Source organism: Phyllostomus hastatus, unplaced genomic scaffold, assembly GCF_019186645.2.
Source record: "Phyllostomus hastatus isolate PE091 unplaced genomic scaffold, TTU_PhHast_1.1 phas_contig_198, whole genome shotgun sequence".
NCBI lineage: Eukaryota > Metazoa > Chordata > Mammalia > Chiroptera > Phyllostomidae > Phyllostomus > Phyllostomus hastatus.
The window spans coordinates 3,618,948-3,640,670 of NW_025333715.1; the positions used below are offsets into that span (position 1 = coordinate 3,618,948).

General features: G+C 63.3%; 1 protein-coding gene across 2 annotated transcripts; it reads right to left on the reverse strand.

The window, feature by feature from the left end:
• Positions 1-852: 852 nt before the first annotated feature.
• On the reverse strand, positions 853-18,191 carry BIK (BCL2 interacting killer). 2 transcript variants are annotated; one of them, XM_045835044.1, is made up of 5 exons: positions 17,664-18,191; positions 4,121-4,252; positions 2,718-2,825; positions 1,929-2,046; positions 853-1,350 (listed from the first exon to the last, which is right to left on the reverse strand). In XM_045835044.1, the coding sequence occupies exons 2-5, from the start codon at positions 4,243-4,245 to the stop codon at positions 1,267-1,269; spliced, it is 435 nt and encodes a 144-aa protein (XP_045691000.1). In that variant the 5' UTR covers positions 4,246-4,252; positions 17,664-18,191; the 3' UTR covers positions 853-1,266. The 2 variants fall into 2 exon arrangements, with proteins under 2 accessions (XP_045691000.1, XP_045690999.1); XM_045835043.1 differs by lacking the exon at positions 17,664-18,191 and adding an exon at positions 9,026-9,134.
• Between the last annotated feature and the right edge of the window lie 3,532 nt (positions 18,192-21,723).

Genomic DNA, 21,723 nt, shown 5'->3' on the forward strand with positions numbered 1-21,723 from the left:
GCACAGGGCGCTCCGTGGGGCCTACGTCCTGGCCCCTTGGGGAAATGCCCTCTGACACCGTCCCTGTGGCCGGCAGCCGCCCCGTCTTGGGGCCCAGGTCAGTGGAGACCCCAGCCCCCCCACAACTGGGCACACGCTCCTGCCCAGCGGGAACAGGCCCCCCGGGCGCCTTCTTTAGGAGCCTCCCTCCTGCCCCGTCTCCAGAAATCTGGACCAGACCAGAGAACTTGTTCAAAAGCGGCTGAAACAGAAAAAGATGGTGCCCCCCCCCCGTCCCCACAGCCTTGTCACCTGCTCTGGGAAGGCGCCTCGCTGCCCCCAGCAGCCCCCACCTCCCATCCCCAGGGCACAGGGGTCCCGGGCCCCTGCCGCAGCGCCCCGGGGCCTGTGCGGAGCTGGGTGAGGGGACTCTGCAGGAATCGGGAGGCCACTGGATGACCCATGTCACCCCTGCCTGCCACCTTTCTGGGAGGGGACAGGCCTCTGGTCCTTCCTTTTGGGGGTTGAAGACCGATTTCTCTATGGACTCGGATTGAAGCTGCTTCTAACCCCTAAGAGCAGAGCACCTTCCTGCAGCACGTGGAAACCCCGCGCCCCACCCCGCCCCGGGCGCAGCCCCACAGGGAGCACGCCCAAAGGAAACGATCCCTGGCGGTAGATGTTAGACACCAGGGCAGGATGGGCGGGAGCAGACCCGTTCCACGGGACTCAGTCGGCGCCGGCAGGTGCAGCGATGAGCCTGGAGGCTGCGACAGGCAGGAGGCTAGGAGCAGGCCCGCCCCTTCCCTGCCCTCCCCTCCGAGGGGCAAGATGGAGCCCACACTGCGCACCCCCCAGAGAGGACCAGAGACGGACGGAAATCAACAGTTTATTGCGCTCTCCTCACCCTCAGAAACCTACTCCAGCAGATTCTCTGTGCTGCGGGCCTTGCAGACATGGGGGCGTGGCCAGCACTCCCCCCATCTCCCGCTACAGGCCCCGCCCATGAGGCAGGCTCCTTCCGGGACAGGCCGCCGCAGGGGCGGGCTGGGGCCGGGGGAGCAGGTAACCATAAAGACCCCTGAGGGCGTAATTCATTTCTCTTACAAAAACAAACAAACAAACAAAAACACAAATATGAAACCTCAGGAGTGTCCCAGCACTCAGAATTTAAATATAAAAAAGGGATCATAAGAAAGTTAAAAAGACAACAAAGCCAACAAGGCCACCTCCAGGGTGGCAGTCGGGGGGCGGGGCCAGCCCCGCCCCGGCGCCGCCCGCAGCGCCTCACTGGAGGACGTGGAGGCCCCAGTCGAGCAGCAGCGCCAGCAGCAGCAGCAGGGACAGCCTGCGCCCCAGGCCGGGGGACACCTGTCGGTGGAGGTGGAGAGAGGTGAGGGCCGGCAGCCCGGAAGGGGCCGGCTCCTCGCGCCTCCTGTGCCCGCCCCGTGCGGGGAGCGGGAGGGCTGCAGCCCCACCTCGCTCACGGACCCCGAGGGGCTGGAGCCGGGGGTCCAGGAAGACGAGGCAGCCAGGAGGGGTGGGAGAGGAAAGTGCCCAAGGACCGGCCGGAGGGGTGGCCAGGCCACGGGGGCGTCCTCTGCTGGGGACTGGGATGACGGGATGAGGTGGTGGGAGCGGTGGGGCGTGGCCAGGAAAGCTGCCCAGGACTAGAGGCACCTGCCCCCCACCCCTGCAGGTGAACGAGGAACCAGACGTGTCTGCCAGAGGCCTGGCAGAGGGCCAAGTGTGGGCACAGGTGGGGAGCCGGCGAGGCACACGCGGGCCCGCGCACAGTCAATAAGCCCAACCCGAAGGCCACGGGGACCAGGCAGAAGAAACGGGGCGGAGCAGGCTAGGCCAGCGACAGGGAGTGGCGGGGCCTTTGGCACCGGAGAGGGCAGCTGCTCTGCTTCACGGAGCAGCTGCGGACTGCCAAGCCTACTTACCCTGTCCCTGAGGGTCAGGAAGCTCCAGAACCTTCTGTTTCCCCTGAGGTTGGTGAGGCCACCCATGAAACTTCTCAGAACGCCCCTCAGGCCCGTCTGGTTGTAGGTGAAAGCTAAGCTGTGAGACAGAACGGGACGGGAGTGGGCCGTTACTACGCGAACTGGGCAGAGACGGCCTTTAGTTTAGGTGACAGCTGTGGGGAGAAGCGGGCCTGTCCCCCTCTCCCCTGCCCTTCCCTGGGTGGCTCTGCCGTGAGGGCCCCTGTCCACGGGCCTAAGCTCATCTGATTTCCCGTCTCCTCCCCAACGTGCCCTTGCGTTCTGGAGCCAGCCACGCAGAGCTGGCCACATGGCCAATGCCCCACTGTCTGCAGGTCCCAAGAGGCAGGTCCAGGGGAGCAGGTCCTCCCTCCAGAGCAGCTGTTTGGGTAGAGGCCGGGCTCCCCCAAGGGAGGCTGCCTCCCTGGAGACCAAGAGACCGCGTCACCTTTGGTCCTGGCCTTGTGGGAGGTTTCTACGTTCTCCACCTTCCGTGAGGTCTGAGAACCCTCAGGGATCCTGGCAAATCCTGGGTGCCGAGTGTCTCTGCCCGGGAGGACACATGGACACTGCCATTGGAGCTCACTCGACACACCCGGTCACTTTACATCCAGACCCTTTGGCTTGAGGAGGGAGGGCGGGGAGGGGGGGCTTGGGTCCACCGTCTGTGGCCAAGGCAGGAAGAACACGGGGCCACAGGCCAGCTCCTGGGGCAGGTGACGCAGGCGGGGGCCGGTCACCTGTGCTCACCTGTACATGGCCATCCAGGGCATCTGGGCGACGCGAGGCAGCATCCACCTCAGCTCCAGCTCATCCCCGATGGAGGCCAGCCGCATGGCCATCTCGTGAGGGATGTCCCTGCAGGAGGGTGCCGGCGTCAGGGCTGGGCCAGGCCGGTGACCCTCCCACCCAGACCCACCCAGCCAACTGGGCCACAGGTTCACGGGACGCAGGGCACGGTGAGGGGCAAGGAACCTCCCCACGGCTCTCCTCTGGCTCCAGCTCGCTGCAGTGACGGCCCTCCAGGGCCTGTCCTCGGCGGTGGGAGGGCAGGGGGCTTCTGGGTTTGGCCTGAGCCCTCTGCCGGGGGTCTGGGCAGGTGGGGGCTCTGAGGCTGGCTTTCCCTGCGAGTTTCAACTTACCCTCCTCCTCGCAGGGAGGAGCTGGGGGACCTGTTCCCTGGTCCCCAGTCCTGACACCACCTGTGTCATCACCCCTCTGAGAAAGGGGGGGCTCATCAGCCCCCGTCTGGGCCCCCCACTCTCACTGAACTGAGTCCCTCATGGAAGTGGAGGCGCACACCCCATGCAATCCCCAAGTCTGACATTCTCCCCTCCCTCCCCCCACCTGCTGGGCACCTGGGCGGTTTCGGCCCCGTCTCAGGTGTTTGCCCACACATTCCATCCTGGTGACGAGGTGGCCGCCTGGGAATCCCCAGCCCCGCAGAGCCCCGGCCACCTCCCCGGTCTCCGGGAGCGATGGGGAGCGGGCTGGGGGCTGCCAGTCAGGGAGGTGGGCTGAGGTCCCACCTGTATGCCGACACCCTGTGGGACCTCAGGACAACAGTGCCCCAGGCTGAACGTCCCCTGCTGTCATCTACAAATGGGGCAGGGTGGAGGAAAAAGGCACATTTTGGGTCCCTCCAGCCCTACAATCCCAACCAGCCCCTACCCCCAAGTCTGGGACGTCAGGATTAAGAATCCTCAGGCCTAAACCAGTGGGGCGCACCCAGAACCGGGGGCGATCCCGGGAGCATCCCCTCTCTCTCTGCCGCCCTGACAGCCAGGCCAGGAGCTGTGTCTCCAGGGGCCTCAGCGACTTTGGATCCACCACTTACGAGGCCTGGACCAGGCGGTCGTGGTCATGGAGTGCCAGGAGGCACTCCATCCTAAGGCCACCAGCCTGAGCCACTTCAACGGCAGGTGCCCAAGGTCCTTCCTGGGACGGTGGACATGCTGGAGGCTCCAAGGCGCCCCCGGTGAGCTGGTGTGAGAGCAAAGCCTTCCCCCCATCCCCCAGGACCAAGCCTGGGCAGTTTCCACTCCCGAGTGCAGCCAGGAACCCAGCAGGCCTGCCCTCCTCACCACGCCCCCTGATGGCCACCTGCAGGAATGCGGGTGGGCGGGGCCCACGGAGGGGCTGCTGGGACCTACCCCAGGGGCTCCGGGCTGAAGTGGAGGAGGCTGGCGGTGTCGGCGACCTCCACGGGCTGCAGGCTGTGCTCCTGCAGGAAGGTGCACAAAATGAGGTTCCTGGAGAGGGGTCCCGCTTGCGACATTTCTTCCCTGGGGGAGAGAGACACACACAGGCTGACACCCGGAACTGGGGGACGTGGGGTTTCTCGGAGCACCCCCACCCCTGCCCCAGCCCACTCTTCCCCTGCTGGAGCCTCCGTCAGCCCGCCCCGCCCAGCTGCCCCGGGCTTGGCTCCGGCCGCCCGTGCCTCTGGGCAAGTCCCGGTGCCTCCCTGTTCTCCAGCAGGCATCTCTGAAGTCGGGGATCTGGAGAGGATTCGTGAGGGCTCTCGTCTTTCCTCTTTGTGACACAGAGTCAGAGTCTAAATCTGAGAGAGGCTCTACTACTGGCCCCTCAAGAGGCCAGTTGGCACTCTAAGAAATCCCGATACGGAAAAATAAAAAAATAAAAAAATCCATAAAAAAAAACAGGTATCTGTTATCAAAATAGCGGCACAAGGCCAGGCTCCACCTGGAGAGCGTTCCCCAACACTCCCTGCTCTCACTGTCTGCTGCTTCCCTGGCCGAGGAAGCAGATAAGCTTCACGGGGACGGGCCACGCCCAGTCCCAGGTCGCAGGGGGACCTGCCAGGTACTCTCCAGGCTTGCTCCTAGGCAGATAACGCACACCACGTGCCCCGCGTCAGTAACGAGAGCTCCTGGCAATGTGTTCTAACCACCTCCTTCCGCACTGCCCTGGCGCGTCTGCCCTCCCCTCCGCCTGCTAGTAAGACTGATACTCTTCGGGCGGCCCTGAATCCCTGTCCTCCTAGGCTGACCACGACACTCCTGCTCCTCACTCGCCCAGCGTGCTTTGCAGCCAGCGGCGGGTATGCAACCCTGTCCCGGAAGTCCGATGTGGGTTCAAAGGGAGCAGACACAGCCTGGGGCGCTCTTCTCTCTCCTTGCTGCCCTCCACACGGAGTGAAGGGTCGAGCTGCAGCAGCGGTTTATGATACTGAGGTGTCGAAAACAAGAGTAACTAATGCGTCAGGAACTCGGAGCAGAGAGGCACGCAGAGTGTTGGCTCTCTTGAGGGCCATGTGGGAACAGAAAGAATACAAGGCCAGCCACTGCCCAACGTACGGGGAAAAAGAAAACCCAAGTTGTTCAAATCACCCTTCACTGACTTTGCTCTTGCTTGCAGCCAAAGGTCTGTCTAACTATTACAGCTGTGAATTCTGCCCTGGCTGGTGTGGCTCAGTGGGTTGAGCGCGGGCCTGTGTACGGAAAGGTTGCAGGGCAGCCTTTCCCGGGCAGGGCACATGCCTGGGTTGAGGGCCGATATTTCTCCCGCTCTCTTTCTCCCTCCCTTCCGCTCTCTCTAAAAATAAATAAAATATTTAAAGATATAAAGATAAAAGAAAAAAACCCTCACCAAATAATATTTGTTTCACTGCTAATAGAGAGAGAAGAAGGAAGAAAGAGAAACAGCAATTGGTTTGTTTGAGCCCGGACTGGGGATCAGACCTGCAACCTGCGTACGTGCCCTGACCAGGAACTGAACTGAGGACCCTTTGGTTGCAGGACGACACTCCAACCCACTGCGCCACACCAGCCAGGGGTGTCCTGGGTGTTTAAAATGTCTAAGTCGGCCCTGGCTGGCATAGCTCAGTGGACTGAGCGTGGGTTGCAAACCAAAGCTTTGCAGGTTCGATTCCCAGTCAGGGCACATGCCTGGGTTGCAGGCCACAGCTCCCAGCAACCGCACATTGATGTTTCTCTCTCTCAATCTATCTCCCTCCCTCCTCTAAAAATAAATAAATAAAATCTTTAAAAAAAAGTTAAACAAAAAAAAGTCCACACATCTGCCTGCACTGAACACAGAAGGAACAGAACCCCCAATCTCCGGTTCGAGAAGCGCAGGACCTGCGGGCGGGCCGCACGGGCACCGGGGTCCGACAAGAGCGCGCCGGCCGGCCGCTCGCATCGGCATGACCGGGGGTGGTGGAGGAGGCGGCGGCAGGGCCGGGGCTCAGGCCAACGGAGGGGAGCTGCGGATCCTCCGGGGGTCTCCTGCAGGAGTCTGGACAGGGGAGCGTTCACAATGCACCCCGAACGCCTGCAAGGAGGCGGGGGAGCTGTGACGTCGTCAGAGGCGGCGCGGACAGGTGTGAGGGGTCGGGGCGCTCTGGCCTTTCGGAAGGAAACCGCACAAGGGCGGCATTGTTGTAGAGAGAATACACGCCCCGCGTGTGCGTCCGAGAGAGAGGGCTGGCTGGCTCTCCCGAGAGGGAAGCGGCCGAGTCCGGCATCTGTTCCAGATGGAGGCCCGGCGGGAAAGGCGGCGAGGCGGGGAGGGAGCTGGAGACGTCAGACGGGTAAACACGGCCACAATGGCCGCCGAGCGCCCGAGGCCTGGCATATGCCACCCGCACCTGTCAGGACAAGCACCTTCCCCCTGAAAGGAGCAGGCGGGTCAGGCCCAGTGGGTGCGGGGAGGGTGGCCCCTAGCACCCACGCCCAAGGCGGGGGTGGGGGGGAGGTGCTGCCACCTGCTGAGGCACCTGCAGGCAAAGTGCTAAAAGTCTGCAGGCCCAAGACCCAGGGACCGGCGCAGACCATCGGGGAAGGTCACGGTGACATTTCTAAGAGCCCTAAGATGCAGTCAGCAGCCGTGCCGGGTGCATGACCTTCAGACATTAGTTCCAGTGGTAGGGAACCGAGATCCGATGACAATGCCCAGTTGTCCACGACACGTGACTACCGTGTGTTTGAAGCCATTTCTGGAACACTTTCATCTCTTAGCCTTTTGGGGGTGGGGGAAGACAAGCTCTGAAACAGGCGAACCGTGGTCCCTGGCAGCCGGGGGGGGTGCTGACCCCCAGCCACAGCCCCCCACGCATTCTGGCAACATGCTCCTCCGAGCAGAGAGAGGAGCCCCTGGGGGAGGGGGAGGCTGACGCAAGTGAGACCTAAACAGAGGAAATTGCGAATGGATCCTGGCGAGTCGGAGGAAGCCTCCGAGAGAAGCAAAGGTGAACCGTACGCCCCGGCGGGAGAAAATGTGGCCGTTTTAGGAAAAGGCAGGGAAGCTCTGCAGCAGGACACGGACACGAACACGGACGGAGAGAACCGTCTGCTGCAGCCACCGAGAGTCCCGAGGTTGTCAGACCCCAGATCAACGCGCAAAACACAACTGTGTCCCTGCCGGGCAGCCAGGAAGCATCAGTAGTAGACACGCAATACAGCTTTGCAGAAGATGTATTTCCATCAGGAGCGGATCTCATCAAGCACACTTAAAATCCTCGGAGGACAACGTGCCACTCCGTGAGACAGGTGAACGGCCCGGGCAGGTGCAGCGACTTCCCTGCCTAGGCCGTTTAAGCGGTGTGCTCGCACGGGTGCCCTGGAGCTGGTGGTACGAAATTGGGACCAGGAGCTCCGGCGGCCCTCAGGCCCCAGGGGGGGCTCAGTGCCTATGGAAATGACCATTTCCCTGGGAAAGCAGCGCCAGCCCTCATTTGCATCTGCCTCCTGGTTCCCTCCTCCCTCCGCCCCACCCCCTCTGCAGGGGGCTCTCTCTTCCTGGGGCTGCTGTGTGCTCCCCGGCTGCCCCCACCGGCCAGGGGCCTTCAGGGGACTTCACTGGGCCTGTGGCCTCGGAGCCTCGCCTCTGCCCACTGCCCCAACATCCCTGCCTGCCCTGCCCCCCACCACAATCCCAGAATCCTCCAGCAGCCAATGGGGAGGCACCGGCGCACCAGTCTTTCAGGGGCAGGCGCCTGACCAGGGACAGTGACCACTGGCAGCGTGGCCGGGCTGGGGGACTGAGGCCTGAGTGTGTGGGACCACCTGCGGGGTGGGTGAGCAGCGGGTGGTGTCTCCCCCGGGGGACTGGACTCTTCGGGGACAAGTCCTGAGTCCACGCCTTCCCGTGGGTCCCCACGCCCTGCTGGCCCGGGACCGCCACCAGAGTCCTCCCTGTCTGCAGATTGGCACTGGAGACCCTCCAGAAGGGCAGGGGCCCCTCGGCTGACACCCTGACCCAGCCAGTCACCTGCAGTGCGACAGTGGCCAAGGCGCTGTGTCCTCACCTGGTAAAGAGACTAGTGATTAGTGCCCCAGGCTCGTGGGGTTGGCTCCTGTCCCCGCAGGGAGCAGCACGAGTGGGCGCAGTCCTGGAGGGTGTCTGGGCAGCTACTGCCGTCCCAGCCCTGTGTGCGGGCTCTCTTTAAAGCCACCAGGCCTGGGTGGCCTGGGGCTCCAGGTCTGGGCAGGAGAACTCGGGGTGCGGCTGGGAACCGGGGTGAGGGGGGGCAGGGTCCCTGCGGCGGCCTCGCAGCCACCCCAGGGGGCCCAGCGCCTGCTGCCTCCTGCCGGGCCGAGCTCCAGCTGCCCTGTCTCCTGTCCACAGCTGGGCTCTCTCCAACCAGATTCCTGGACAGCAGCCTCAGACCCAGCCTGTCACAGCCCCGCTCAGCCCCTGGTCCCCACGGGAGTCGTGCCACACAGCTGTCAGGGCCCTCTCCTGCCCCCTGGCCGCCGCGCCGGCCTGTCGCTGCCCTGCTGCAGACTGCTGCAGCTGTGCTGCAGCTGAGCACACCCTGTGTGCCCAGGGTGCTGACCCTCCGAGCGAGCAGTGCCCACCTCCTGTGCTTGGCTCATTCCTCTCTGTCCCCAGAGAACTCGGCTCTAGCAGCCTCCCCCCAGGTTCCAGAGTCCGGCTGGGGGCCCCAGAGGGTCCCACAGCCCCTGTCTCTGCTCCCTCCCACCTCCAGCCAACCACACAGGCCGCCTCGGGTTTGAGCCCAGACGGGGAGCCAGGCTGCTCGCTGGGCACGCCGCTCGTCCGGTCTCCTCGCCGAGACTAGGAACACCTACCTCCCGGAGCTGTTGCGAGGGCAAACCGGCAGAACCCGCGTGGATGGGCCAGACCCGGCAGCAGCAGGCAGCAAAACCACAGCAGCTGCCTGTGTCATCTCTGGCTCGCCGCGCACAGCCCAGGGCAGAGTGGCGTTTGTCGGATGACTAAGCAAACTCTGCTGCTGAGGCCACGGCTGCTGCCAGTCCAGGAGCCCTGCCTGGCTTTAAGCATCTATTTTTTTTTTTCCCAACAGATTTGCAAATGAGTGGTTTAAAACGCTTCTTTGGTGAAAGGAAAGCACACCTACCCATGTGTCCCCACCCACCAGGCGGCCCACACCTTCGCCCTCCTACATACTCAGTGGAAAAACCAGCCAGGAACCCTAGGTTGCCCACAGAGGTGGGGATGCAAATCTGACCTCCGTGCAGCAGAGAGCCACCCCCACGGCCGTGAGGACACCTGCAGCCTCGGAGCACACAGGAGGGTGGACTCCTTGGGGTGCCAGCTCCTGGCCTGGCCTCGGTTCCGAGCCTGGGACACGGGGAAGCGCCGTCCCCTTCCCAGGGCTGCTGCAAGGCGGAGTGAGAGCCAGTGCAGGTGCACGTCTCCTGCAGAAGGCTGCAGCGCCAGGGCTGCGGGAGCGGGCGGGACAGGGCTGTCGAGGCTCTGGGGGGGAACCCCCAGACCCAGGCAGGACTCTGATGACTTGTTTTGAAAATGGGCGAACCCAGGAACAGAGGGTGGGATGGGCCACGGGGCTGGGGGGTCCATGGAAGAGTGGGCTGCAGGTCACAGGCTGTGCCCCACCCCCGTGCACACACTGGGACACAGACAGCTGTCCCCTGGCAGCAGGGACCCTCGGGCTGCCCAAGCCCAGCCCTGCCACGTGTGGGCAAAGCAGGAACAGGTGGTGATGCCTTTGGGGCCCCACCTATGCCACCTGGTCACTGGTGTCCCGGATGCCAGGCCGGTGGCTGCTGGGTAGACCTAGCTGGGAAACCCGGGGCCCCGCCCAGTCTCTTCCAGGAGGGCTTGCCCCCCATGCCCCCCATGCCAGTCACCGGCCCTGCCCCCACCCACCAGTAGGGTGATGCCCTGTCTGATGGAGCACCCAGCATGCAAAGCTCTGCACACATGCGTGAGCAGAAAGGCCTTGACCTCGGCAGGACGACCTGGGTTCCAGTCCCAGCTCGCCACTGCCGCCACGAGACCAGGACCTGACCCTCCGAGGCTGGCTCAGAGAGGGCTCTCCTGCGTGGCAGCAGCACAGCCCCGGCACTGCAAGGAGGGCGAGAAGATGTAACTGTTGCCCTTCCATGCTGCCTCATGGGGCTCCAAACAGAGCTGGTTAAAGGACCCGCAGGAAGCAGGGCACCCTCAGTCCCCATCTACCCAGGTCACGAATGCACGGAACTTCTGGCCTCAGACGTGCATGCGACATAAACCTCAGCATCTGCCCGGCTGCCCCGAAAGAGAGACACAGTGGGTCTGCACGTCCACGGTGCCAGGACCTTGAAGGTGCCTGGCTCCACGGGTGCAGCGGGGTGCGGAGAGTTTGTGCCGGCGCCTCCCACGCTGCTGCTCGAGCGCAAAAATGCAGGCGTGGACGGACAGACACTCCCTTCCAGCTGCACAGACCCATCAGGAGGGTGGCCCGGTGTCTCCGGGACGGGTGGGAAGGAGACTGGACTTGCACCACATATGCTTCTGTGCCCGTGAACTTTGGCTACCATGCCCTTGCTGGCATCACTGATCCAAAACGACAGCAAAAATCACTGTTTCAAAGTCAGCCACTTGCCTGGGCCCGAAATGGAGCTGTTTGTCTTCAAGTTCTATTTCAGGAACGAAGGAGCCAACCGCTCCGCCCCCAGGCCCCGCCCACCGCCTCCCACCCCCCCCCTCCCCACCTGGCAGGGGAAGTCCGGGCTCCAGCCCGGGCCCCTATGAGCCCCCACGGGCCCCAGAGGCTTGTCTAGGTGGGCGGGGCTCACTTCCCTTACGTGATGGAGAAACAGAGGGGAAAAGGGAGGGAGGGAGAAGTAAGGAGAGAGACAGGTATTTCGAGCAAAAACGAAGTTGGAAATTCACCTAAAGTTGGCAATGGGTGGGTGGGTGTTCACTCATTTGGAACATGGTGGCTTGAACGGGACCCCTGGGGCCATGCCGCTACCCCACCCGCAGCGCAGCCCCCCACCCCCTCCAGCTGTGCCGGCGCGGGCCTGACCGGCCGAACCCAGCGGAGCCATCCCCAGGGCTGGGGTGGGCAGGGCACGGCGGCTGCAGCCGTCTCTGGGGCTGGGACTTCTTGCTCTCGGTGACGCCCCCACAACCTTTCTAATTGCATCCGCTGAGTGCAACCTCCCTCAGGAGGAGGGGGCCGGCCGTCGGCCCCATTTCACGGACGGAGGCCCGAGGGGGCCGAGAACGGAAGTTCAGAGGTCGCCACACGATCAGAGCAGCCACGTCTGGGCTCCAGAAATACACCGACCCGGCAGTGCACGGGCCGCACACTCGGAGAAACGCCAGCCGTCCGGCCCGTTCGCGCCCTGCCCTCTGAGCGCGGGAGGGACGAGGCTGCCTTGGAAACAAAGGCAGAACTGGTGCACATGGCGCCCTGGCCGGTGGGTAGCTCAGCTGGTTAGAGCATCGTCTCCATTCACCAAGGTTGTGGGTTCAAACCCCCCCACCCCCGGGTCAGGACACACAAAAGTAACCAATGAGTGCAAAAATAAGTGGAACAACAAAGAGATATTTCTCTCCCCGCCTCCCTTCCTCTCTCTCTCAAAAATCAATTTTAGAAAAAGTATGCACCTGTGCACATACACAGTTTTAATCCTGTGGGAGGGAGGGCTGTCAGCCCTATTTACAGGCGAGGAGACTGAGGTTCAGCATGAGGGGCTGGTCCCGCGTCCCATGGGAGTAACTGTGTTAAACCTGGCCTCCAACTCCAGGACGCTTTCTTTCCTTTCTTCTTTCCTTTCTTTCTTTTTCTTCCTTTCCTTCCCTTCCTTCCCTTCTTTCCCTTCCTTCCTTCCTTTCTTTCTTTCTTTCGTAGAATTTATTTATTTTTTTAGAGGGAGGGGAAAGAAAAGAGGAAGAGAGGGACAGAAACATCAATATGTGGTTGACCTTCGCATGCCCCCACCGGGGGACCTGGCCTGCAACCCAGGCCTGTGCCCTGACTGGGAATCGAACCGGGAACCCTATGGTTTGCAGACGCGTGCTCAGTCCCCTGAGCCACACAAGCCAGGGCAGGGCACTTTTTTTTATAGCCACAGCTCAGGTCGAAACTGGACGGCAGCTGCTCAGGCCCCATTCGACGCCTCATCCTAGGGTCACACCGGGCACCTGGAGTGTTAGCTTGGGGCGACACCAGCACCCCTGCCCCCCCGAAACCACCCGGGGTGGGCGGGTGGGCCCCGAGAGGGTGGAAGCAGGTGGGTGTCTGTCTGTGCGGGGACATGGAAAGAAGTGGTTAGCTGCCGAGTGACACAGGCAAGATGAGGAACCGGCTGTGACACCATGTATGCAAACGCGCGCCTGTCCCCGGCTGTGATGGAAACGCAGGGAAGGTCCGGGCGGACACAGGCTCGCAGTGGCCACCTCTGGAGGGGCCATGGAGCTCCCGGGGCGGCCGGCGAGGGACAGAGGGACAGAGGGACAGACCTCAGCGTGATCTCTGATGTGTACACAGTTCCTCCTGTAATCAGACGCACCACCCCCTCCCAGCAGCTCACCAGTGTACACCTTGTGTCCTGCAGGACCCTGGGCAGGTGACCACCTCTCCGATGGTCATTTCCCCCACTGCACAGGGACAGCGAGTGCCCAGCCCTCCGGCTGGGGAGAGGACTACAGACTTCAAACGCTGAGACCCTCAGAGTGGGACCAAGCGGCCAGAAGGAAGCGAATCCATTCGTATGTCCAGTTTCCCCTGGGCAATTCGGATGGTGAAGTGGCCCCTCAGGAACTCGGAGAGACATGAGTGTGCCCATGCATGTGCTGCCATTACGGCCGCCCAGACAGGGCCGTTTCCTTTAGTGTGTCGGGTTCGGGGAGAAAGAAGGCCCGACGGTTCAACTGAGCCGCCCCCGTCGAGGAAGGCCGACCCACCCGCCGTCCGGCGCGGCCCCGGGCGGGCACGAGGAACCGCTGCCGGGATGGCACTGGCTGTGCCGAGGGGCGCTCGGCTGGGGGGCACCTGGGTCCTCGTCCGCGGGGCCGTGAGACGGGGGACAAATTCCCCAGCCCCTCTGGACCCCGAATTCCTCAGATTCACGCGCTGAAAACCTAACTGGCCGTGGGAATGGCGTCAGGAGGCGGGGCCTTCCGGAGGCCCACCCTTTCTGAAAGAGGCCCGGGAAGCCCCCTGCCTGTCCTCCGTAGAGGTCAGGGAAGTCTGTGGCACCCTGACCTTGGACTTCCAGCACCCGGACCTGGGAGAAATAAATCTCGTTGCTTATGAGCCTCCTGGACCACTGTATCGTTACGGTCAACAGTCCGATGAACAGAGAAACGGGTGTGGGGGACAGGCAAGAAAAACTTGGGGGGCCACCTTGTGCGAGTCCCGAAGACCTCGTGGACCCCAGCAAGCGGACCCTCGGCTCTCTGTCACCACTTGAAAGTCCGGGTGCCACGATACCAACCACCTGGCCTGCAGTCCGAGTTCCAAGGCACATATTGAAAGTTAGGTGAGGGGCGCCCCGGCTGGTGTGGCTCAGTGCCCCCTGGGCACCGTCCCTCGGTCCCCGGTGGGGGGACATGCGAGGCAACCAATCCACGTTGATCTCGCACGTGGATGCTTCTCTCCCTCCCTCCCCCTCTCTAAAAACGGCACATTTTTACAAAGAAAAATTAAGTAACCAAGGGGCCACACCCTGCCAGGCCCAGACACTGAGGGGCTCAGGGAGGCAGACACAGCCCCCGGGGTCTCCCTCCTGCCGTGTGGGGCCTCCTTGCAGCGCCTTCGGAGGGGTCTCAGTCACTCACCGGACCCTGTCAGCAGCCTTGGTGGCTTCTGCTCCCTCCCTGGGACAAGGTCCTCCACCCCACAGGGCCTCGAGTCCCCCCACCCCGGGAGCAGCCCACCTTTACACCCTCCCTCTGCGCCGGCAGGCTGGCGTGGTGTGGGGGGGGCGGGGCGGGCAGCTGCTCCCTCCTCCAGGCCCCGCCCAGAACCCAGCTCCTCCCGACAGAATCCACTGCGGTCCCAGCACCTTGGGTAAACAGACCTGGATTGGGCACTTAGCCCATTATGGCCTCATTAAATGTTTGCCTGTCTGCCCCTGCCCGGTCAGGGCAGGGCAGGGCCCCAGCGACCACGGACAGCTCGGGGGAGCCAGCAGCACGTTGTGCAGCAGAACGGGGAAGCAGGGATGGGCCAGCCTGGCTGGGGGACCCTGGACGGGACACTCCTCCCCTCCGGTGAAGGAGCAGACGGGGAGGTGGCTGTGAGGCGGCGCTGCCCGCATGCATGCGTGATGCACGGCGAGCACTAACGTGCGGAGAAGCCTGGAGCTCCACCCGCCCCGAGCACCCAGGGTCAGAGCTGGGGCGTCAGTCCACGGGGGTCCTCGGGCCTCTCCACCCGGCGCTGATAGAGCCTCTTCCCAGCTCCAAGCCGTTCGTACCCAGGTCGTCCCTTGGTGGGGGGCGGGTGGGGAGGGAAATCAAGCCCTCTCTGTCTTTAATCTCCAAATCGCAGCGAGCCTCCCCAGCCCAGTCAGGCGGGCTTTTCTGTGCTCCAGAGCAGGCACCTCTCCTCCAAGTCTGGGTGACCCGCCTCCGGAAAAACAGGTTTACCTGCAGTGCCCCGCAAGGCCTGGCGGGTGTTTTGTGCTGTCACATGCCAATATTGACACTAGGGAAATCAGCTGCCCTCCCCGAGCCCGCCCAGGGCCTGGCCACCGGGCCTGGCCTCGCTCTGGCCTCGGGGCCCTCAGGGGAGACCGGCCTGCTGCAGTGCCCGAGGGGCCTGCGTTCCCTGTTCCTCCCCCCCACCCCCACCCCCCGTCCGGCCCGCCCCTGCCGACCCGCAGCAGCACAGCAGGACAAAGGGGGCCGGGGGGACGAGGAGAACGGAGCCCCCGTCTATCCCAGACCACTGCAGGCTTCCTGGCGGCCGCCAACAACAAAACCCGAGCGAGTCGGGAACTTCCTTGAAACCTCTTGGAATTGTTCTACGCGGAGAGAAAAACAGCCGGCCCCTCGTGGGATCCTCTACGCCCGAGGCCGGGGGAGCGAGACACCATTAATGGTCTCCAACCCGAACAGGTTCACGGCAAACAGGATGCTTTCCAGGGAGAGGGGGGCACGCTTCCGAGGTCAGCCTCGAGACACAGCCGGAGGGGGCCCTCCCCCAGGCCCCTTCTGTCTGCTAGACAGACGCCATCGGAAGTGGGAGGACAGGTCAGCGCCGCTACCTGGTTTCTTCACAGCTCGGTGCACCCAGCTTGTTTAGCTACCGCCCACTTAAAAACTGACAGTCGTTACCACACACACAACCCCCCACCCAGCTTCTCCCCAACTCGCGCCTGTGACATTGGGTGCTCCCGTCCTCACGGGGCCGCAGGCTGGCATGGGTCGCACCAAGGGAGCCCGCATGGGCCGTCCGTTTCACGCCGTCTTTCGTGTCCTGGGAGCAGTTAAATAAGGTCCTGGGACAGAGGAGCTGGGGGGGGGGCGGGGAGGGCAGCACCTTTCGATGAGGCAATCAGGGAAGACTTCTCAGAGGAGGCAGCCATTGCGCTGAGATGGCAGACGACGATGAGAGCGGAACTCAGCGAGGACGGGATGAGTGTTATCGCTCCATCTGTTTTAAGCCTCGCACCATCCCACGGAAGCCCCCCGCCCCGGGGATCCCGGGGGGGCTTGGAGAAATGTCCCCGCTGAGGTGGTTCCCACCCAAAACAACATCAACTGGCGGCCCACTCCGAAGGCCCGTCACCTATGTTCCCCTGCCCGGGAGGACACTCTGCGGCACTGGCTGAAAGCCCACAGCCCGGCAGCCCGTGCCCTCAGGCCCTGTAGACGTTATTAAAAGAAAAACTGGCAAAAGTGAACTTGGACAGCCTACCGCTGGTTGGTAAGCCTGGAAGAAGCCACAGATAATCAACCGGTGACACCCCGGTGACCTTGAGGTTCACAGGATGGTGGGAAATCCCCAAATCCTGGGGCGAGAAGGGCCGGGACAAGTGGAGGAGACAGAGGCGGTGCGGCAGGGTGGCGCTCACTCAGCAGCCAGCACCCGGACCCTGGCCCGGCCACCGCTTCCGACAGGCCAGTCAGGGAACCAGCGAAGTGGTGGCCACACAAAAATGCGCAGAACCAGGAGACACTGGTCGCGTGTGAACCCCAGGGCAACCACGCACGGCCAATGCTTCCGTGGGTGTTCTCCGCCTCCGGTCCAAAACCTCATGGACCCATTTTACAGAGCCAGCAAACCGCGGCTGCCGGACGGAATAGCCCATCTCAGGCAACTCAGACGGAAAGCGACGGAGTGGAAGGTTTTTGTTAGGCTTCCAAAACACGGCGCCGGGCTTTCAGCGAGACAGCATTTATGTCGCCCCCTGGGAAGTCACAGCTTCTCCATCTGTAAGGTGAGGTCGCACCCTGGGGCCGGCCGGCACAGTACCGCACCGGCCGTCCCTTCCTGGTGGAGGAAGGACAAGGCTCGGGACCTTTCTTCCTGGTGCGCTACCGCCAAGCTGCGGAAAGAACTTCCAAGGGCGCAGACGCCGCAGGTGCTCAGGGAAAATGCTACAACAGCAGCAGCAACAGCAAAAACAACAACACCCACACCCCCGGGTGGCTTGTACTAGCGAACGTTACAGTAACAATTAGCGGTGTACAAAGCGACTCGGACCCGGGAGGCCGGAGCGCGTCGCCAGAGCCCTAAGCCCGGAGGTCCGGGCCGCGCCGGGCAGGCGGGCAGGAACCCTGCAGGTGACCGGCGGGACCGCGCACACCCGCCTCCCCAGCGCGCCGAGCGCGGTTCACACGAACAGGCCACGGCGCCCCGCGGGGCTCGTACGCGCCGCGCTCAGGCGCACCTGTGCAGGTCGCCGGCAGGTGGGGTGACGGCAGCGCCCCGCTTGCGCAAGTTCCCGCTCCGGACTTCCCCGCGTCGCGTAACCGAGTCCGTCTCCGACTCCTCGCAGGTGCGCGGCGAGTCGCGGCGCCTCCGGTCCCGCGGGGACCGTGCCCGACGCCATCTTCCCTTTTTTAGTGGACACCCGAGCTGGCGGCCCCGCGTTCTGGCACGGTGGGCGCGGCCCTGGAGGACTGGGGCGCCCAGCCCCCGGGGACCGCGCAGGACGGCGGAGCGGGGCGACAGGGCACCCGGCCCTCCCGCCGGGGTGTACAGGGGCCGCCCCATCGCTCGGATGCGGAGACTGGGGCCCGCGGGGCCGCGGCTGGCACCATCGCCCGCGGGGACCTGGAGGCCTGGCCCGAGAGGGGGAGTTTCGGAGCCAGTGTCCCGAAAGGTCGCCCGCAAGTGACACACCCGACAGCCGCCCGCCCGGAGAAACCAGGTTATGGGTCTCCAACCTTCCAGCGGCTCGGCACCCAAGGTTCGGAACCCCGGGTTCGGGCCGGGCGGCGGGCAGGCGGCAGCGGGGCTCAGGTCCAGGCAGGAGGGGCAGGGCCCGGACTCACCTCGCGTCGGCGCTGGCGGTGGCGGTGGTGGCGGTGCCCGGAGCGCTCCAGCCGGGAGGCGTATTGTGTGCAGCTGGCGGCCCGCGCGCGAGAATATAAACCGCGCGCCCCGCCCCGGCCCGCCCCCGGGGCCGCCTCTGCTGCCCCAGCGCGCGGAACCCGGCGTCCAGCGCGCGGGCTGAGTCGGGACCCGGGACCACTAGCAACACAACTGCTACAAGCGCGATGTTGACGCGTTGACTTCTCAGCCGCCTGCCGCTCCTCCTGCGAGACCGTTCGGTCGCGCGCGCCGCCTTCCCAGCCTGGGCGTGCACGCGCTGGGCTCCGAGGGGTGCCCGTCCACGGGTCCCCCGGCCGGTCGGGGTGCATAACACCAGCGTCCTGACGTGGATTCCCCGCGTCGTCCTCAAGGCGGTCCCGAGGACGCGGCGCCTTCTCCATGCCCGTTTCACCAACGAGGAAACCGAGGCGCGGAGAGGAGGAAATGGCCTGCTGAACAGTGAGCCCAGCGCGCCGATATCCCCGTCCTTCGTGCAGGCACCCCCTGGAGCCTTGTCTCCTTCTTCAGTTACTTTTATTGCTGTAAAATGCACCAGAATTTGCCACCCTAACTATTTTTGAGTGTACCGTCCAGTGGCATTAAATGCATCCATATTGCGCAGCATCGCCACCAGCCCTCTCCAGAACTTTCCATCTCATAAAAAAAAAACCCATACCCATGAAACGGCCCCCTTTCCCGCCTCTCCACCCCCCCATCCTTCCTGCTGCACCACTCAGCACCCCCATTTTTCTGCTGCCCACAGTGGGGTCTGCCAGCTACCAACTCTGGGGTTCCTGGACCCAAGGGAAAATGGGGGGCCACAGACAGCCCCCCAAGGCCCTAGAGAAGGAGGAGAGCTCAGAAAGGTCCCAGGTGGGGTGGGGCAGACTAGGGAAGGGTGGGTTCTGGAGGCCTGGGTAGGGTGGGTGCTGCAGGCGGGAGGCAGGCTGGAGTTACAAAGTATCCGTTGTCCCAGGAACAGAACAACAAGCGTTGTTTACCTCAGTCCCGCAGCCTCTGAGGACAGTGAGCCGCCCTGTCCAGGGGGCGCCTCTGATCCTAGTTCTTTCTCTTGCTACCTGTTGGGGGCCCCCTCACCCCTTCCCACCTCTCTCTGGAGCTATGACAGTGTCACCTCCTCTCCCTCTGTGTCCCCATCTGCGACGTGGGAGGACAGCACTGACCCCCGCTCCACTCCAACCCCCTCCGCGCCCCCACCTCCCCCCACCCCCAGGCTGAGCCGCAGGGAGAATCAGAGAAGATAATCCTAAAATGTTTAGTAAACTCTTAAACTCCAAGACCCCTCCCTCCCTGGGGGCTCTCTGGCCTCCTAGGATTTTGCCATCTTTTCTTCCAGGGCCTCCCCCTAAACCCCATCATCACCCAGCCCCAGAGCGCCCCGTGGCGCCGACCCTCCCTCACCCTCCGGCTGAGTGCCGGGCAGGGGGAGGAGCCTCGAGACCCCGCCCCTCCCCACAGTCACTCTGCAGACAAAAACGCAGGCGCAGGGGAGCCGGTGACACTGGGCCGCAGGGGCCACAGAGACCCGGTCACGTGCATGAGAACGCCCGCCCGCCCAGGGGTCTGGAGGCTGAAGCCACAGTGCCAGGCCGGTAGAGTCGGCGTTCGGTGAACATTAGCGAACCTGAAGCAGGAAGAGGGGCTGACTGGGGACAGAGTGGGGACAGACTGGGGGACAGAGTGGGGACAGAAGGCTCAAGGGAGGGTGGGTGAGAACACTTGCCTTGCGCAGCCTCAAGAAAATACGCTGGCCCGATGGACCCAAGGAGGGAAGAACTTTCTGAATGAGAATTGGGCCTGCAGGACACGGGGCTTCTTATCAGCCCAGAACAACCTCGGGATAGATGGCCAATGACAATAGCGATGATAGTGACAGCCACCACCCTCTGAGCAGGCCCCGGGGTCTCAGGAGACCCTCTGTCACCCTGACAATCGCAGCCGGGGGCTGGCCATCCCCTGTGACAGACACCAGAGCACCCACAGGGCTCCGTGCACAGGTGACAGAGAGCCTGTGGCCCCGATGTACTGACGAGGAAGCTGAGGCTCTGAAAAAGGAGGCCCCTTGCCCCAGGGCCCACGCAGCCCGTGGGCGGCAGAGGCAGATTCCAGCCCAGGTCTCCCCACACTCCGTGCCCCTCCCCTCCCTCCACAGTCGGCCCCGGGGCGTCCTGGGCCTTGGCTTCCCTGCCTCCATCGGGGTTTGCTGGCCTGGCCCTGGGGCCAGGGCGGGGGCTGTGCGTGGACCCTGCCCTCCAAGGAAAGGCCGTGACCCCGAGGGGCAGCCCCTGTCTTCCCTGGGGGCCTCTGTTCCCAGCGAACCCCTCTTCTGGGGCCATGACCACTTCCTCGGGGTTCTCGGGACCCGCCGCCCAGCAGGCCCCCCGGCACAAACGTAGGGTTGGGTTTGGTCCCCGATAGGACTTTTTAATTGTATTATTCACATAGCAAGCAAGTATTGATGGACACCTACAATGTGCCAGGCAGGGCGGTAGGTGATGGGGGCCCTGGGGTGACACGTTCTGGAAGGGGCGATGGTGGGGCACACAGGGCGCGCCGCAGCTCGGCGCACCGCCGGCAGTCCCGGAGGGAGATCAAAGCCCGGTGGGGAGTGGAGGGCCGGGGCAGGGAAGGGGCTCTTCGCCGCAGTGGTCAAGGCGACCTCGCGAGGATGTGGCCTTGGGGCAAAGACGTGAGGGACGTCAACACTGCGCTTCCCAGAGTCACGGACCACCCCTACCCAAGCGCACGTGGCAGGGGACCAGGAGTGGCAGGGCGGGAGGGCTGGCCAGGTACGTTTGCCAGGTGCCGGCCTCAGCAGCCAGGGCCACCTGCGGACGCGGCGGCGCCTGTGCTGGTTTCCAACGGCCCTGTTTTCCCACTCGCCATCCCAGTCTTTTGTCCCCAGCCTTGGGACACCTTATCCGGAAAATCCTCCAGCGTTGAGAGAGGCCTTAGGATATCGGTACGCACCCACTGAGGGGCTTGCTCTTCAGCGCAGAGTGGGGCTTAACTGCTCTCCCCTGAGAACCAGCGGGAGGACGCCTCATGGGGGCGCCTTCCCCGGCCAAGGCCAAGACCAAGGCCATCTACAGCCCGGTGTTGCCAGGGTGACTCCGTGCACTCCCTGCAGGGGAGGTCTCCCCGCTGCACAAATGAGGGAGCTGGAGCTCAGAAAGGGGTCCTCACAGGTCCCAGACAACAGCCAAGTTGGAGAGCTGTGCCGTGTTATATGAGAAAATGTTATAGAACAATAGCTACAATCAGAAATGATTTAAATTGAAAGATAGTTTTCCTTTGCCTTGAAAGGTCTGGAAGGAACACAGCAGAAGGTCGAGAGTGGTTAACAGGGGTGGATATTAAGTGGTTCCTTCTCTCTCTTGTAGATTGTTTGCAGGGCTTTTTAAAAAGATTTTACTTATTTATTTTTAGGGAGCAGGGAGGGAGGGAGAGAGAGAGGAAGAGAACCATCAATGTGTGGTTGTCTCTCACGCCCCCTACTGGGGACCTGGCCCACAACCCAGGCATGTGCCCTGACTGGGAATCGAACTGGCGACCCTTTGGTTCACAGGCCAGCGCTCAGTCCACGGAGCCACAGCAGCCAGGGCCTGTTTGCAGTTTTTGCAGCAAACATGTGTTGTGTTTCTGGTCGTCCCCAGTAACTGTCTCACGCACATTTTGCTCATTGAAAGAAGCAAGACGCCAGAGAGCATGCAGTGCATGGCTCCATTTACACAAAGTTCCAGAACAGCAGATCCCAACTGTGGGGCTGGAGGGGAGACCAGCGGCTACCTCTCCAGGTGAGGTGGGTATTGGCTGGGGAGGGTCACGAGGGAACTTTCTGGGGTGATGTGGACGGTGGCCACGGGACTCTACCCATGTGAGCACGCACTGGGCCGAATGCTTGAGATTTGCACACTTTTTGTAAATTAAAACTTAACACGCCGCTGCAAAGTAAAATCAAGTCAAGCACGATGAATCAGACTCGAAACAGCCGAGAGC